Source organism: Aspergillus melleus, assembly GCF_016097325.1.
Source record: "Aspergillus melleus strain CBS 546.65 chromosome Unknown contig2, whole genome shotgun sequence".
Lineage (NCBI taxonomy): Eukaryota > Fungi > Ascomycota > Eurotiomycetes > Eurotiales > Aspergillaceae > Aspergillus > Aspergillus melleus.
In genome coordinates this window covers 2,434,884-2,452,608 of record NW_025763371.1, presented here as the reverse complement: position 1 = coordinate 2,452,608, position 17,725 = coordinate 2,434,884, and the positions used below count along the sequence as shown (strand labels likewise).

General features: G+C 47.3%; 5 protein-coding genes across 5 annotated transcripts; 2 read left to right on the top strand and 3 right to left on the bottom strand.

The window, feature by feature from the left end:
• Positions 1-1,728: 1,728 nt before the first annotated feature.
• Positions 1,729-2,451, bottom strand: LDX57_003643 (uncharacterized protein; the record flags this gene model as incomplete). Its single annotated transcript, XM_046085297.1, has 2 exons — positions 1,729-2,065; positions 2,129-2,451. The coding sequence occupies 2 exons, from the start codon at positions 2,449-2,451 to the stop codon at positions 1,729-1,731; spliced, it is 660 nt and encodes a 219-aa protein (XP_045941260.1).
• A 3,639-nt stretch (positions 2,452-6,090) lies between these two features.
• Positions 6,091-6,979, top strand: LDX57_003642 (uncharacterized protein; the record flags this gene model as incomplete). The annotated part of the gene is made up of 2 exons (XM_046085296.1): positions 6,091-6,419; positions 6,625-6,979. 2 exons carry the CDS (start codon positions 6,091-6,093, stop codon positions 6,977-6,979), a joined length of 684 nt encoding a protein of 227 aa, XP_045941259.1.
• Positions 6,980-7,883: 904 nt separating this feature from the next.
• LDX57_003641 (uncharacterized protein) lies at positions 7,884-9,311 on the top strand (the record flags this gene model as incomplete). Its single annotated transcript, XM_046085295.1, has 5 exons — positions 7,884-8,038; positions 8,315-8,460; positions 8,508-8,788; positions 8,864-9,040; positions 9,306-9,311. The coding sequence occupies 5 exons, from the start codon at positions 7,884-7,886 to the stop codon at positions 9,309-9,311; spliced, it is 765 nt and encodes a 254-aa protein (XP_045941258.1).
• Positions 9,312-12,507: 3,196 nt separating this feature from the next.
• Positions 12,508-13,337, bottom strand: PMU1_2 (phosphoglycerate mutase family protein; the record flags this gene model as incomplete). The annotated part of the gene is made up of 3 exons (XM_046085294.1): positions 12,508-12,891; positions 12,943-13,158; positions 13,206-13,337. The coding sequence occupies 3 exons, from the start codon at positions 13,335-13,337 to the stop codon at positions 12,508-12,510; spliced, it is 732 nt and encodes a 243-aa protein (XP_045941257.1).
• An 850-nt stretch (positions 13,338-14,187) lies between these two features.
• LDX57_003639 (uncharacterized protein) lies at positions 14,188-16,408 on the bottom strand (the record flags this gene model as incomplete). The annotated part of the gene is made up of 2 exons (XM_046085293.1): positions 14,188-16,017; positions 16,085-16,408. 2 exons carry the CDS (start codon positions 16,406-16,408, stop codon positions 14,188-14,190), a joined length of 2,154 nt encoding a protein of 717 aa, XP_045941256.1.
• Positions 16,409-17,725: the final 1,317 nt, after the last annotated feature.

The window sequence follows — 17,725 nt, the reverse complement described above, 5'->3', positions numbered from 1 at the left end:
AGGGCGCCTTTCCCCCCCTCTTTCTTTGATAAAGTAGCGATAGTAATAGGTAAGTAAGGGTACTTTGTTATTTGTTCTCTTCCTCTTATTCTCTTTCATTTCTACTATTCTATTTGGTAGCAATAAGCAAAAAGGCCGTAATCCAATGAGGTTCTGCTGGGGTGGGGCTCATAGATTTAGACTACTATTTAAGTATTTAGACGGCCCCTCTAGGCCCACGCCACGACCGAACCGCGCCTCTTTCTCCGCCTTCTTCCCTTTTCTTCACTGAGGAAGAACTTGCTTTCTATTCCTCCCTATTGTTTTTATTCTAGACATTCTGGTCTACGAACAAGCAGAAATAACGGTAGTAAGTCTACTAAATGAAACAGATGAGCGACCTAGACCCCTCTTACTTCAATACTCCCACTAGATGGTGCAGGAGTGGGAGGAGCATAGTTTTTTCTTCTCTCTTTATATTTCATCAGGTCTACGCTACTAACAAGCAGAAACAACGTCATTAAGTCTACTGAATGAAACAGATGGGCAGCGAGTTTCCCAATACCTTAACCTCCCTACCCGATGGTGCAGTGGTCTTGCTGCCGGGGAAGAGCACATTCCCCCGGTATTGTGCCCATACGCCGCGAGTTCGAACCACCGCACCAGGGTAGGGGGGGACGCTTTTCTTTTTGCCCCCTCTTTCCCTGTCTTCTTTTGCGCCTTTTTTTATGTTAAAGGTACTGGAGAAGATCAGGTTTACGTGTTTTTTAGATCTATATAGCTCTTAAACGATGATTTCTATGTGAGTAGATGAAGTATGGATGACGTATGGTTCTACACCTACTTATTGGCGGCAGCCTTCTGACGGCAAGATTGGTTGGTTATTAGGACATACAGGGGATATGGTAAGCCAAAATAGTCATCTCTAGTTTCTTCCTTATGCGTGTTTGATTGAGTGAGTGAGAGTTATAAATTGTTCATATCCTATCGTTTACCGCTCTACACGACCTCTTTATCCTTTGCTTGTCCTAGGCGCAGGCTTGATGTATATGGAGACAGACGCATGTACATGATAAAGTACGTCTAGACCTTGGACACAGCCCTAGAAGATGTTTCAATATGCATATGCATGTGCATATCTCCGGATGGTAATCAAGCACGCGCTTCTATATCCACCACACTGAGAAGGGCATAGTCTCATCCTATGGTTTACCGCTGTACTTTCATTCTCTGGTTATCAGACCCAGACTTGAAGCAACCATGCATGTACAGCTTTCATACAGGGAATGTAGAAGGTCTAGATTCGAGAGCATAGCTCGAGCTGATGGTCACCATCTTATAGAAACGCGTATACTATTCACTCCTATGTCAGAATTAGGAACCTCTTTAGCCCGAGGCCCGAGGCCAGCGTCACGCTGAACTGAAACCTGTTCTCCAGCTGAGAATGGTTCAGCTTTGGAGGCGCGGGTGCTGGGGAAGGGAGTTAGATGGCGGTAGAGCCAGAGACCTATTTGAATGGTCTTTGAGATCGCAAGATCGAGGAGTTTCCATTAGACATCAAAACAACTTTTAAATCTACGAGTTTCCTCTGTTATTGCTTTTCCTCCAGTGGGTCTCTTCCGACTATGTCTCTTCTATTCAAAAAGTAAAGATCAATAGATATAAACGCCCAACGACACCAACCAGAAAAGAAAGAAACAAAACATAGAAAAGAAAAGAACACAGTCCCCAAGCCTATTCAAGACAACATCAATCAAACTCCAACCGCACATCATCAGGTAACGGACCAGACGTGACCCCAAGCCTCTCCTCTTCCTCCTTCTCCCGCGGCCGCGCCTCGATCTGCGCCAGAAAATTCGCCCAGAACCGCGGCTTCACCTTCCGCTCCAGCCACTCCATATCCTCGGGGTGTTGCTGCATGTACTCTAGCTCCTCGTCGGGAATGCGCTGCGCCTCGCGGAGTCTTCTCCGCACCACTCGTCGAATGGGCGGCTTTTCGCGCGGCACGTACGGACCCGGCGTGAAGGGGATCTCTTTCAGCTCATCCTGGACTTCTTTTGAAGCGAGAAGGTCGGGCGTGTATTTGCTAGAGTTGATACTGTTAAACGGTCTGTGGTGGGGGGAGGGGAGAGGTGAAGAAGGAACATACAAATCCTCCCCCGTCCACTCATAACACAAGACGAGCACTTCGTCATCATTAGACGTAGTACCATGGTCAACCATTAAGAAACATAGCCGGTTGTTATACCCGAACTCGTCGCCCTGGGTGTAGAACCGGTTCTCGAACGGCCAATACGCGCAGTTCCAGTGATAGCGCGAGATACGGTTCAGCATGGAGACAAGCTTGTCGCTATATACGTCGTTTCCCTGATCCTGGTCTTTGGGGACGAGTTGCGTCTTAGTCTGGACTAGAATGCGGACGGGGAGGTCTTTGGGCAGTGGGAGTTCTGGAGGAGGGGAACGTTCTGTCATGGTAGTGGGAGTGGAGGTTGGATGTTTGGGTTGGGATGAGGGGGGTTTGGGGGTTCGAGGTTCAAATGTGGAGTTCAATAAGAGCAAAATATGAGGAAAGTTTATGTTTTAGTTCCAGGTGTCTGGCGGAAAGAAAGATATGGAAAGATCGATAGCTACACCGTAGATGCCAGACCCGTGCCGGATATCCCCCGCATCGACGCCTCTCGTCCAAACAACTACCCGCTCTTTTAGCGCCGGGAAGCGCCCATCAGCCTCGGGGTGATCTATATAAATAGAAATCAAATATCTACAATAGAACGGACTGACTATTATGATGATCACGAATAGAAACAATCACCCAGACAGCTGTGAAGGAAGATGCGGTCTTCCCAGGTGTTGCATACAAGAATTGACTCGGCAATTTGCACTCAGAGATCAAAGCTTTCACATACCTATATCTACTACTCGATCAACTTTGGTCTTCTAGAATCATGTTGTATCACGCTAGATCACTGAAGTTATATGCCAAATACAATGCTATGAGGTAGGAGTAGCTAAGGAAATTCATTTATTTTTAGTCGTCCTCGTCGAGTCATCATCGCCGTCATCGTCATGGGAGATTAGCTCGTCGTGGGTAGAAAAAAGGTCAGCGTGGATATGATTTTGCTTGGATACTTGCAGGAGCATCAGCGTGACTAGGGTTAATCCCTCGCCCACTGGGGCACGCTAAAAAAAACACCATGCGAGCTGAAGCTTCGAGGCTGCAGAGACCACTGAGATGGAGACCAAGGCTATGGCAAAACACACTCGTTTGATATCAGCAAATACTTTCATGTCGCTCCTTCATATATTGTGATAATCTTCGCAATCCTATACAGAACCTATACTGTCTTTGAGCAATGCCATTCCCCTCTCATCCAAGTTGGAGTACTTAGATAGAGAGTAAAATTCCAACCAGAATTCGCGGGCATCAGAAAAGTCAGGCATATACTTTTGCAACAGAGTCTTCCACTCTTTGTCCTCTTGCCCCAGACCGATTCCAGCGCAGGTGAACTCCCACCATACTGGGAAATACCCGGAGGCTTCCCAGTCGAGTATGCCAACGAGGTTGCCATGTTCAACCATAATATTAGCAGAAGCGAGATCCCCGTGAGTAAACGTATACGGCGCTGCAGGCGGCATGCGACTTCGAAGTCGTTGGCGAGCATCATCAGGGACACCTTCAAGAGCTAATTCGAGTTCGGTCCAAAGGTCTTGGTCAGATGAGAAGGGGCCATGTGGAAGGCCATAACCGTTTGGAAAGAGGAAAGCCGAATATATTGGCTTGTCCCCGAGAGATTTCATCTTCTCAGAATGCAAATTGCGAAGTTGCAATAAGTAGTTTGCAGTCTGCTTGGCTATGTTTTCCTTTTCATTCATAGTCATGCCCGCCCAGAGGCTGCTGAGGGGGGAACCGGGAATACGTTTCATCAATAAAAAGTAGCGCCCATCACTCCCTTCCCAATCTTCGACCACAGTAGGCACCGGGATTGAGGTTACTTCTCCTAAGAACCGTACATTCAAAGCTTCGAAATTAGGCGCCTGGTTAGAACGTTCTTTCAAAATCATAGTCGAACCCAATGACCAGACACCTCTGTCGCTCACCCCGTAGAACAGCTTAACGTGGCTTTTGTAAAAGCAGTTCTCTTGAAGTTCAGAGGTCCAGCCGCAGGCCGAACAAGGCGTTGAGTTGCGCTCCATGTCTTTGAAAATGACAAACAGCAAAAAGACTCTCAAGCTGATTGTGAGGATGATTCGGAGAGACAAACAACAGGATCAAACAAGAGTTGAATATGACAGGACAATTAGAAGAAGTAGAAGGAATAGGTTGGGGGAACTGTCCACATTTAAATGATTTTGTGTGTAAGGTCAGTGGAGCACGCGATCGGACCCTTTTCCTAAGGGTAACTACCAGTTAATCCAGTGACAAAAACAAACATTTCACACAACCGCATTGGAATAATAAACGAAGGATTACAATTAGGTTCTTTCTTATTCTGAGCCAGCATACCACGTCTTTCACTATGCCAGACGTTTGTCCGATACCGTCTCGAATCCCCTGCGGCTAGTGTTCCAGGGAAAGAAAAGCCATACTCTTCAGACGAGGTACTCGTTGAAGGGGTTGAATCAACGTCAGTTGGGAAGTCGAAGGACTTAGATGATTCTAGTACTGAAGGGGCTATGGCCTGTAGGCTGCCTGGCAACCCATACATACCATGACTGTCGCCTCCTGAAGCCAGCAAGCTCCTCGGTACGGAGGAACGTTCTGGTTAGTTAACATAGGATCGAGGGACCCTCCGGTAGGCATTTAGGAACCTTCCTGGATGCTGATTGAGCCTTGCTAGAGCTTGCTTGAGTAAATTTGGGTTTGGAAAAGTTGGATGAGGGATCAACAGTTAAGCAGCTCTGGCTAATCTTATCACAAAGTACGTAGGTTGACCCACTTAGTTCACCTTGGAAGGCGTTCGTGGAAGACCCACTATGTACGGAGTATGTGCCCCAAAGAAATCTTAATCTTACTATAAGACCTCTCTCTTATACGTATGATAGAGTAGTTTCATGAATATCTTATTACTGCTTTTCATTTCTCTCTGCGTCGTTTTGAAAATACTTTTATTCAGAATTTGGAAGGAAGCGAACAGATAGGTATTAGCTTATTTAAAAATAATAACATGCTGATACAAACACCATCCTGAAATTCATCAGGCATAATCTCACTCTCCAACTCACAGAAGACTTCATTCAACGTGCAGAGAGAAATAGGTGGGCAGGCCAGGAGGTTCTGTTGCCTTTCCTCAACTCTAGAAGAGCCGCATATCAGGAATATCGGGACCGAAGACAATGGGCTTGAAAGCGATTTCAGCGAAGATAAGAAAATTGAAAACACCAGCACGAGAAAAGCACTCTGGGGCTTCTTGATGAATGGGATATCGATAAGCTGCCTGCGTCACACAGGCGAATGTGTGCTGATTAGGTCGATCGTGAGTTCCAGCGAATGCTTGATGTAAAACTTACTGTGATAGAAAAAGAGGGGGAGAAAAGATAGTGAGCGGGTTAAAATAAAACTCAACTCTGTGGTATGTATAAGAACTTGTCATCGAAAAACTTCTTCAAAAATTCATTGATGCTTTTCTTTGGTTTGGTTGCATCGCTGGAGCCTAGTAAATAAAGCTGTTTCTTCCCTTCGTCAACTCTTCGGTCAACCAAGGCAGTCCCAGTGACGTAGGTAAGTATTTCCTCCTTTGCTTTATTTTTATAAGCCCAGAATACTGATAATAAACTTATGAGATAGCTATGAATAAATATACTCTACAAGCAAACTAATTAAGACAAGCTATGTATGATAGACCTAGGACCTCAAGATAGGACATTTAGGGTAAGAGGTCCGTTCTGCCGCCACCATAGTTATTCCGTAAACCTTCAACGGTTTCCGGCACATTGCGGATTCGAATGTCATGATGAGTTAATCATTATGACTCAATAGCAGGGCTTTCCACCTTATACCCTACATCTTCCTTTCTCCTCGACACTTCCAAGTCAACCACTTCACATCATCTTCATCTCACAAATCGATAACACCAACACCTCCATCCAGATATGACATCCAGATCCATCACCATGACCGCACAAGCACCTCCAAGTCTCCCCCTTCCTTACAACGCTCCAGTCCGCATCCTAGTTCAGACCGTGACAGGACTCGTCCCCAAAGACCTGGGCTGGACCGACAATGTATGGGACGATAAGAACACCTCTATGGTGAACCGCATCTCACGATACCACTGGGATGAGGCGTATTGGTTGCTTAGAACACATAGAATCCGATATTATGTCTACGGCTGTGACTACGGGTATGATAACCGGCGCTGCTACTTTCTGGTCGATCAGGGCTTTACGTCGAATGATGAGAAGGTGCCTATCTTGTGCTGGGCGTGGACGGGAGTGGGTTTGTATGCTTTCTGTCCATTGTTCCCCATTTCCGCTCCCCTTTTAAATCTCTTTCTCTCTTTCTCTCTTTCTCTCTTTCTCTCTTTCTCTCTTTCTCTCTTTCTCTCTTTCTCTCTTTCTCTCTTTCTCTCTTTCTCTCTTTCTCTCTTTCTCTCTTTGGTGACTGAAACCCCCGGGGTCTCGTTAACTAACTCATATCGATTCCAGCAAATACACGCCCTCGTTCCTTCAAAGGAAAAAAGTCCAGGACACACTAAAACGGTACCCCTTTACGCGGAGGCACGTGTACGTGCAGCGCAATGTGCGGCGCAAGGAGCTGTCCATCAGACACCAGGTACTAGATGGACTCCGCAAAGAAAAGAAGATCGCCGAGGATAAGCTATTATTTATGCTGGAGCATCCCGGCGATATAGAGTGGTTGGCGGATCATATTAGGTCGGAATTCTGGCCGAAGTTTTTGGCGCAGGTGAAGAGGGTGCCGAAGGAGAAACTAGAGGCTACGGTTTCGTGGAAAATTAAGAAGAGGGCTTCGTCTAGGTCAAGAAGAGGGAATCGAAGTTGAGGGACTGGTTGGGATGGTTGATTTTCATTTTCTCTTGGGATTCTTTTTGTCTTTCTTCTCCCTCTCCCTTTTCTTCTTTCCTTGTTGTTTGCTGGGTCAGAAGAGGGCCTTGAGTTGTTTGCGGTGAGGTTCTGTCTACTGACAGGAATATTTTCATGTTTCTCAGGCATTTGGGTATCGTTTCTGGTCGTCTACTTGATATAACTCAACAAGATATGTGGCTTGGATCATATACTATATCGTATCGCACAAATCAATAGCCGCTGTAGACAACACAAAGATGATCTTTTCGCGTCCAAGCGATCTACATGGTCAGTGTGAAATCAGGTCATCTCTTTCGATCACCACAGTAGCCACCCTTACTATATATAGAATATAGATCGATCACCCAATCATCTACCCGCCTTTTGGCGCCGGAAGTGGCCTTAGCCACTAGGAGTAAAGCGTTGCACCAACTTGTCGAGCAATTCCCCATGAACGTGAGGGTGGTGTGCATTCTGGATGGTGTTACCAGGTTCGAATGTGCCGCCTGGTTGCCAAACCTGATAGACGTTATCTCCTCTCTGAATCAGATATCGTGTATACAATCCCGTTTTATGTCATAACAGATGGTACTGTACAATAAATCCCAAATCCCGCCGCCAGCCTGACCGACAACTTGATGGGCTGGTGGGCCAGCTAGTGCCCTAGCGCTTCTAAGCCGGTCTTGTCAACCCATTATTGGACGCGAAAGACGAACAAGACTGCCTTTCGGACGGGCCCTTTCAATCTCTTTAGTTGCATCCCTGCGCGATACGCGGCGTCGTCTCATTGGGGAATCACCGCTAAGGCGTTTCACTGCAACTCGGACGCCGTGATTTCATAGGTAGAGATACCAGGCGGCGGCTGTGCTTGCATATTGCTAATGCAGCTGTTGCGGGCCTGCGAATATTTAAGTCCTCGTGTTCCTGTGCGTCTGGGAGGGGAGCTTCTCGGCAAGCTTATTATATACGGTTTGGACGATCTACAGCACGGCAATGGGGCCGACGAGGGATCGAATTACGGTTTACGAGCAGCGCGGTATGCACACTCTCTCACACACTTGGCAGTTCGGCTGGTTTGTACCTGCTAACGAGTTTAGAAAATGACCCTTGGGCGACGCGGGATTCCGATATATATACTGCGTTGACGGCAAGTACATACCTACATATATACATACCCGACTGTACAGCGTGAGCTACCACTTACATTAATGGCGAGAATAGGAGCCTGTCAACGATTCTTCCACCCGTTTGATGTCCGTATCAACACACCGCAAGAACCCAGACAAATAGAATAGTCTAGTAACAATGACAGATTCACGTCCTCCACGCCGTTGGAGGGCCACATCCCGATCGCATTCCCAGAAGGCTTCAGCTCTATCATCAACGAGGACCTCAACGGGTCTTTCTTCTGCGACTACATCTCGTCCGAGGACGACGACGATAACATCGTCCGCCACGGTAAGCCCAAACTCCCCTATTCACGACCATTCTAACAAAAGCACAAGTATCATGGACCTGCTTCAAGGTCAAAATGGTCCTCAAACCCAACGTCTACGAGTGGATCCAGACCGCCCTCCTCATCGACTGGACGGCCTCCACCGACAGCCAAATCGTCCTCGTGCTCAACCTTCCCGAGAAACAACAGCTGCAAATACAACGTAAACTGTCGCAGATCAAGGCCCGCGTGAACCCTTTCCAATGGCACATGGAGTTCACGAGCACGCTGATTACGCTGTACGACGAGTCGATTTGGTTATTAAGAGATTTGGTTAGGGTGTTTGAAAAGGTTCCTACCTCGCCCTGCCTTGCTTCACAGATATATCTAACCCCGACTAATATATGGATAAATATATAAATATAGTCAAGTAACAAACCCAACCTCTTACCCCCCAACTTTCCACACCCGCACGATATCGGCCGCCATATCTTTCACTCGACCGAGACGCTGGAGATTGCCGGAAACACCGTGGCCAATATTATCGCCGAGCAGGCCCGCTGGCGCGACAAGTCCCCGAAGTCCAGACAAAAGGGACGCGACGTGTGTCTGCACACGCAGCTGCAGTTGTACAGTCTGTCCAAGCAGCTGCTGTCGCTGAAGACGCGGTCGACGTCGTTGACGCAAAGGTTGAATGATGAGACAAACCGCAATGATATGAAATGGCACAATATTATTAGTTCTCGGTGGAGGAAAAATGAATGTTTCAATTGTGGCTATGCAAGTCATTATGAAAATAGGTGTTATTTGAAATGCGGGAGATGTATACTCAATGACCCTGTAATACGTGCATAGCTAATATGGATAGGCCTGACGGGCGGTCATACGCAACGAAATTGCCGAGAACGCATCAGCCAAGCCAACGGTGATTTTACAGCCGAGATGACCGAAGTTGAGAGACTGCATGGAGTAAATCTTGCAAGAACGGATCTAAGCCCTGCTAATGCTTCTGGAGACTGGACGAGGCAGCAAGACAACGCTGCTTACGATGCCCATACTAGCCGAAACCCATCCTCATTTAGCCTTCCAGGGGGTATCGCGAACGATAGACAACCTCTACCTGGCTCTGCCGATTTCGAATATTCTGAATCATCCAGCGAGAACGACTCAGTATTTTCTGCTCCTTTCTCCGTTTCCAGCACCGCATCCTTGGAATCTGGGAGAGATGGTGTAAATTTGCTCCTTATTCAAGAATTTGCAAACCTATTTCATGAAGACAGCATTCTGTCGTCGCTCATTCTGGACGGTATAACAAAGCCGTGGATTGGATTTGAGACAATGCTGAAGAACTTTCGAAGATTTCTGATACACTTTGCAAATCAGCTCAAGACAGAGGTCCTCAGCGACTGGCACCAAAACGTCAGTTCCTTTGTTCGCTCATCTTCAACTCAGATTACCCGTGCATTCTTTGCTATGGTGTCCATAGACAAAGAACACAGTATCAACCCTCAAATTGTATCAGTGAAAACCCGTCATACCAAAAGAAAAGTCGAAGATTACTTAAAAAGCCTGTATGGAGGCCACCATGCTTTCCGGCCAAATGGAATAATCGAAGAATTTAATAACGACCAGGAGGAGAGTGATGAAGACTCTGTGCTAGACGAAGCTGGAGAAGTTGAGCCCTATGAGGGATCTTTGCAGCACTTGGATCAAACGAAGCACTTAATTTCGGAAAGCGCAGCCTACCAAACCCTTCTTTGTCAGCTTGAAGAGTTTATTCGGCCATCACTGCACTCTCGACTTCGAGATCTGTTAAGAAGGTGGTCAAATCCACAAAACAAGAACTATAGCGATGTCGTGCGGTATAGTCTGCGGGATCTGGTTGCAGAATTGCAATGTGAATCCTTGCGACATTATATTTGACCATGGCGATGAAGCTTCTCGATTTGTCTGGTATACCAGCTATTATCAGCATTTAGTTGAGTACTGGACTGGGGAGCGTTGGGATTGGTGGCCACTGCCTCGTTGCCTCAGACCACTTGGAGAATCGGAGACACGGTTACGGTGGAAATGTGTAAGTTTCTATTCATGTTCAGCTTTATATGAAATCTAGATACTGATTAGCAGTGCAGTCATGTGGTGAAGAGCGATGGAAAGAAGTGCCAAAAACTTTCACAAAACGGCTTCAAGCCATAATTAAAGATATTGCCTTGAACACCGCGGGAAACCCAAATATACAACCTCCTCCAGCGGCACATCTTAAGTCCACGAGTCCTCGCAACGCTTCAAGCAGTGGCCAAAGTTCCAACCAAAAACTGCGTACGGATAATAAACTTCAGAAGGATAGTCCATCATCTAGTCCTTCGGTTCATCACGAATCTATGTGGCTCAAAGCTAATGGCCCCAACATGAGTCTTGCCCAACATCGGGTTCTCTTCCTCGCGAAACAAGGAGAAGATTACAAACTTGCACAGATCCGCGTTGATGATTTAGGTTGCGATACATTCTTCGACACGTTAAAGAAAGAGTATTTTCGCCTAAGGGGGGTTCTACGGGGCCATTTCAGCGTTTGGCGGTACTCACATTGTGACTTTTATAAAGTGACTATCCCTGTCTGGTAATTTACGGAGCATGGCTGATTATTGAATCATAGTTTGAGAAGTTCGATGACCACGAATTCACACCCAGAACTAAAGACGCATTCCCTGACCAGACAAACACCGACTACGAGTATAGGCCGAAACCGATGGACAACATTCCTCCAATCTCCCAGCACGAGTTCACGAAACGTTTCTACGCTTGTCACAAACCTAGGCCCCTACTTCACATACATCATAGATGTAGAAAGCTAGGGATTCATTCCTCTGATGTACTGCATTTTCTTCCAAAGAAAAAGACGGAACTGGAAGAAGCTGGGTTCAAGCGAGAGGAGTTTTGGGGAATCTATGCCCGCGAAATCATCAGTCTTCGTTGGATCATTCTCTACAACTTCTTTTGTGTTTCTCCTTTACTATTGTTCTTCGTCGCATGGACTGTACCACGCGGACATGACACGGATTTACAAAGTTCATCTATTCCTCTTTCCTTGATGGGCTCGATGCTTTCTCTCTTTTGGAGCATATTCCTTAGCAGTTTGCAATTTGGAAAGTCGAATTAGAGGAGACATGTAATAGTCGGTAAATTAAACTCAATTTTCTGTACGTATTAGTTTAATATTGGCCGGCCTTAGTAGCAGTCAATTCTATTTTACAGTTATATATAGCTTAAAATATCTAACTTATTATACGAGAAAATATGCGCTCTTGCTAGTGTTTTTAGAGACCTTTGAAGCCGATTAGTAATAATAATAATAATATCAAGAAAGCCAATTAATCTTATATTGTATAAGATATATTTAGAAGTTACAAAATCTAACTATATACCTAAAGGATACCTTGGCCAGAGATAACGGATGCCTTCTCTAAAATGTGTATGCCGATACTGTAATAGTTATTACAAAAGAGAAGTAAAATCTATATTTGTATTAGTCGAATTTTTGAACGCTTATACTATATTCTTATTTATTCTGGAAGAGACTTCATTAGTTTATGCTCTTAGAACCTTTTGTTTAAATAGGATTAGGCTATTTGTAGTAGGTTTTATATATATTATAATAGGAAAATGAAAGTAACTAAAATCTAATCTTTTGCTGACTTAATGGCTAGAGGTGTAGTTAACTTAGTTTAAGCCGGCTATTTTAGAAGACAGGATAATAAATTAATGACTATAGGCTTTCTCTATTTAAAGGTAAGAAATGGAGTAGTTAGCTAGATTGCGGCCAGTTATCAGAAATCGCTGGGCAATTTGGGTACTATTAAAGCACATTTAGGAAGTTTGTACTGACGGTGCCAGCAATTGCTAGGGTTGCTGGTTTAGAAATATCTATCTGCCTATTAACTGCACATAAGCTACACGCTGAGTAGTTGGGTGGGTGGCCACCAGTGAATCCCAGCTGTTGTATGTTTTTGCTTTTCTACTTTTTCTCTTGTTGAGATTAGGCGACGACCTGTTTTTTTCGAGACAACAGCGCTTCACACCATATCAGTTGACAAATAAGAAAAGCCATCGAGGTCTGGGGAGATGGGCCAGTCTGGGAAGAGGTTGTGGATGTAGGAGCGGGAGCTGCGCATGTTGCAGGTTTGGATGTTGATGGATTCGCGGAAGAGTTCGTGGATGAGAGGTCGGAAGGGGCCGCTGCCGCGGGGAAGGCTTAGAGTGCTGAAGGTGACGTTGGCGGTTTGGAGGGTGCGGGTGAGTGGGCTGACGAGGTAGCTGTCTGGGGTGTAGATGTGCTGGGTGTCGATTAACTTCTTCCAGAAGCCGTGTACGGGTTGAGCCTGGGCGACTCCGCCGTCTGTGAGGCGAGAGTCGCGCCAGGAGGCGGTGCCGTTTCCGTTGATGAGGGACCAGTAGCACTATTGAGGATATCAGTGTCGTGCTATGGAGGATCATGGGAAAGGACGAGCATTCCATGCAGGCCAGCCGTAGTATTGGTCGGCTGCGTTGTGCCAGCCCTGGCCATGACGACCTAAAGATAAGACATTGTAGTTGACATTGGATGGGGATTCGTCGTTCAGATGAACCACTTGATTATAGAACTGCTGCCACTGAGTGAGAGTGTCAGTGGGAGACTGTTCATCCGCGTCGTATGTACGATTGATCAATCCGAAATTTGTGGCTGCCTATTGACCATTAGCATCACTCTCGCAATGACGACGCGGGCATGTACCAAATCAAACGTAGAATAATCGGTTTCATCGTCGTCTTGAAGAAAACACCCAGCCACCGAGATACAGTCAGTATACGAAGACGCTGTGGTAGCAAGACTCAGTGCAACTGAAACAAAAGTCGAGGGTTTCATTGTGAAAGCTTAAAGCTGCAGAAATGATCCCACGACTCTGGAATATCTATTTTGGTTATACCGCTGAGGGCGTGTCTCAGCCAGGAATGCGAGATGTGAAGAATGCCAGCTGTTTGGTCAGTTCCTTCCTTAGTGACACAAGAGCTGTCGAGGAACCACGAACCAGGGACCGCTAGTAATCATTTGCCGGACTGGACATGATCCAATAGAAGCACGCAGAACTGACCTCGTATCGAGTTCAGTCTAGAAGTGCCTGGGTCGAGCGACTCGTCAGGACCTTCAAGAGTAGTGGAGCCCTCCTTGACCGAGACATACCCAAATGAAAGAATGTACAATGGAGAAATGCAATGGAAAAGAAACAATAGCCTTCAAGAGAGTGTGACTGGACGATGCTTCCAATGCATCGCCCTTGCTGCCATATTATGTGTATTACAGTAAGTAGTAGATAGTAGATACGTGCCAATAAACAAGTGCCTCCATATATATGTCAAAAAAAAATCCAGCCGCTTCCAAATTCACATGCAGAATCAAAACACGAAGTCGAAACCCAAGATCAACCCAAAAAAAAAGAAAAAGAAAAACGAATTGAAGACCATGGCAGACGCCAAAGAACGACACCAACAGGAATGCTCTGGAAATCATGCAGCCAAAAAAGCACGGGATATTAAAACGAAGTCCCATGGATATCAACAAATAATGCCAGCACGGCTTGAGCATATCAAATAATAGTATCACAGGAGAATATTAATGAGAGATATGTGGTGTATATATTGGTCGCATTTATGCCCGTCGACCTGAGAATTATAATTGTTCAATAAATTCTTTTTTTGTTTCGGTTTTCTTTTTGACCTCAAAAGTCATTCGGCGTTTGGTTCGTGAACGTGTACGCTTTGGGTTTTTGAGGAAGTTGTTGGGCGACAAATCGGTGAGCCTCCTGTTGTTCCGGGAATTCATGGATGTAGAATTCGGTGGGCTTCGAATCACCAGCCAACGACGCAGTCAACGTCGGCATGTCGGCATCGGTGGTCGGATACATCAAAGTAGGCGAGCCCGACACGCTGTCGACGGAGTGCTCGTACGACATGGATGGGATGTCCCCCTGCTGCGGAATTGGACAGCGGCTCTGAAAAGCGGCTTCTGGGGAAGGCATTGAGGTGGCGTCAGTCCAGCTTCGCCCCGTCAACACAGCCCCATCACAAGCAGCAGCGTAGTCGGGAAATGACGTGTAGTGAGCAGGAGCAGACATGGGCGGTGCCACGCCTTGGTAAGGGTAGGAGGACATGATATCCACGGCTAAGGGAGTAGCCGGAGGTGACGCAATGTTGGTCTGCATGGGCTGCGTGGTCGGGAACAGCTGGCTGGTGGGTTGGGCTGACAGGCAATATCCGCCATCACTAGGAGTGGTCGGCAGCAAGTGGTGGAAGTCCTCCGGTGTAAGGGGGGTCGGCGGTGCTAGCGCGCCTGTCGTCACGGCAGGCTGCAGCATGGACGACATCTCGGCTTTGGAGGAAGCCAGCGCCCCAGCCTCGGCGAACGTGGAGAGATTGAGGGGCGAGCGCTGAGCCGCAGAGGCCTTTCTGACCCCGGCATACCGAGAGTTCAGACACTGGGCAGATTTGGACTGTCTCACGCTATGCCCCGAGCCGTAGCTCGGAAGCCTTGACGTGGTGGGAGACATGGAAGCCGATCCAGCCAGCATTGACGAAGACCGCGACGTACCAATGGCGGCAGGCCTCGGTCGCTTCCTCCGGGCAGCGAGATCGAGTTCTTTACCAGCATCCTTCCACGAAGGATCAGCCCGGTTTGCGAGCTGGGGCAGACCATGTGTCCCGTGAATTCCGATGCCTTCCAGCGTGTCGGCAAGTTCGTCGGACGACTCTCGCCTGGACAAGGACAGTTCCGGCTGCATGTGGTATTGGGCGGTGTGATAAGGAGCTTCGGCATCACTCGTGGAGTGGTAGCCGGAAAGCGATTTGGTCGACATCTGCCCAGCCCACCCCTCACCCTCCGAAGGGTGGAATTGGATGTTCTGCATGACATCGTCATGGGATACATCATGATGTTGCGAACCGTCCAAGCTCGGCACAGTCAACGACTCGGCGGCGGAAGTCAGCGGCGTCGCGTTCAAGCTGGCATACCCAAGAGTTCCCTGCGAGCTGTGGGACGAGGTCCACGACATAGCAGAATCCTTGGCGTGGTCCCATTCGGACAACGCCGAGGTAAGCGCGCTCTGGTGGTGGTCACGATGACCGATATCTTGACTACCGTTCACCGAAAAGGCCGCGGTCGGGGAGACGGATCCTTCGGCACTTGTAGCGCCGGGCTGAGCCTCGTCTTCTTCCGAGCCGTATCGCTCGCGAGCCGCGACAGCAGCGTTCAGGGCCCTCTGCAAGGAAGCAAAAGTAGCCTCGCGAGCGGCCTCGCTCTTGGTTTTCTGGTGCTTCGACCGTGAACCAGACGCCTTGGTGCGACTTTGGGACGTCGTTCCGTCTGCAGGTTTAGGGGTATCTTTGTGAGTGCCTTCAGAGGCCTTGGCATCTTGGTTCGACTCGGAGTCATCCGCGTTCTCTGATTTCCCGCGAGCAGCCTCCTCGGCTTCCACTTTAGCCTTCTGCATCCTTTCGAATTCCTCCTGTCTCTTCTGTTGCTTTGCCTTTGCTCGTCGGTTCTGGAACCAATTCTATAACCAACCCGTCAGTTTCCCTGATCACAGACTCTACCCCAATAGTGAAGGAGGAAGTACTTACAGCAACGCGAGGGAGACTTAGGTTGGTCTGAGCAGCCAATTGGCGCTTGACGTTGCTGCTCGGCTTGGGGTGTGCCTGGAACTGAGCTTCCAGGGTCTCGACTTGCTCCTTGGTTAACCGCGGTCGCGAAAGGTTCTCTGCGTATTCTTCATAGTCCATGATGGGTTGATGATAGAAGTCAACCATGTCGAATGGCGGGTGTTGGTAGATGTAGCCATCCATCGGATGCATCATGGACGGGTGTGCCATTGCCGGATCAAAGGCGATCGGCTGGTCGATCGGGACATGGCTGGCATATGGATAAGGATGATGGATATAATTCATGATTGCGAGAGAAGGAAGAAGAGGAGGGAGAAGGAGGGAGGAGAAGGTCGGTGAGGTTGAGGTTCGATGGGTTGCTCGGCGGGCGGCAACTGGGACGAGGGAACGAATCTAGATCATTGAACAGATTGGACCACTGATAGAAAATGGAAGATAAATAGCGGCTGGAGAGTTGAACAGTGGAGGATATATTGGCAGTTTAAAGGATAAGGAAAATTAAGGATTGGGTGGTGAGAGAATGACTGGTACGCTGAGGTCGGTGGGTATACAACAACCACAGCAGTTCTGGATTTAAGGAAACAGACGAGAGGATCAATGAGGGTATAAGTTCCAAAGACAGGTACTAATAGGCAGATCACAGGAAATGCGAAATAAAATCAAATAAATAAAGACCGAATAAAATAAGGAACGACTAAGCTGACTGAGAAAAGGAACGTAGGTAATAAAATCACAGGGAAAAAAATCAAATGAAATAAAAAAGAGGGGACGAAAGAGGAAAAGGAGAGGAGGAAAAAGAGAGAGAGAGAGAGAAAGTCGAAGCAAGAAAGAGTGAAGTGGACGAAAAGGAAAAATAATAATAATGAAAATAAAATAATCAGAGAGGGAAAAGGGAAAAAAGGGAAAAAGAAAATCAGAAAATCGAAAATCCAAAAAGAAAAAGAAAAAAGAAAAGAAAAAGGGAAAGGATTGACAGCAAAAGGTGTGGAGGGGAGTGCGCTGATTGGAAGATCGCCGCCCGGAACTGGAGGATCCCAAGGTATCAACTGTATATGTATTCCATTTACCGTCACGGCGTCCAACTCGTATTCTCTCTTCACTCTTCCAGGTTGTCCCTACAGGTGTACCGCGACATTGCACTAGATGTGGGATCATGTCTGTTAAATGCAGATCTACAGCCCTGTTGCTTAACCTGTAGGAAATGAATTCCATGGTCAGTCAATGCTGTTGTTTAAATTAAACTACCTTCAAGATTGACTTCATTGCACTGGATATGCGGTACACTACTCCGTACTCGGTACCCAGTACTTGAGTGGCCAATACCTGGGTACCGGTACTTCTACCCCCGGTTATCGGGGATGGTCACGAACGGTATCAGGTACGGTATCAGCCAAAATATTGGCCGAACCGAGTGGGCTTGCGGTGCTTCCGCCCGCGCGGTTCTAGGGGGTGGCGGCCCAGCCCAGGCTCTTACAACCTAAGGGAACTTAGCAGTCTGGGCTTAAAATAACAGAACTAAATTTATTACGGACCAGTGACTGCCGGCTGTAAATTTGTAATCGGTTGGCATTGTCAGGAAGCATCGTAGACGGTGTACCTCGG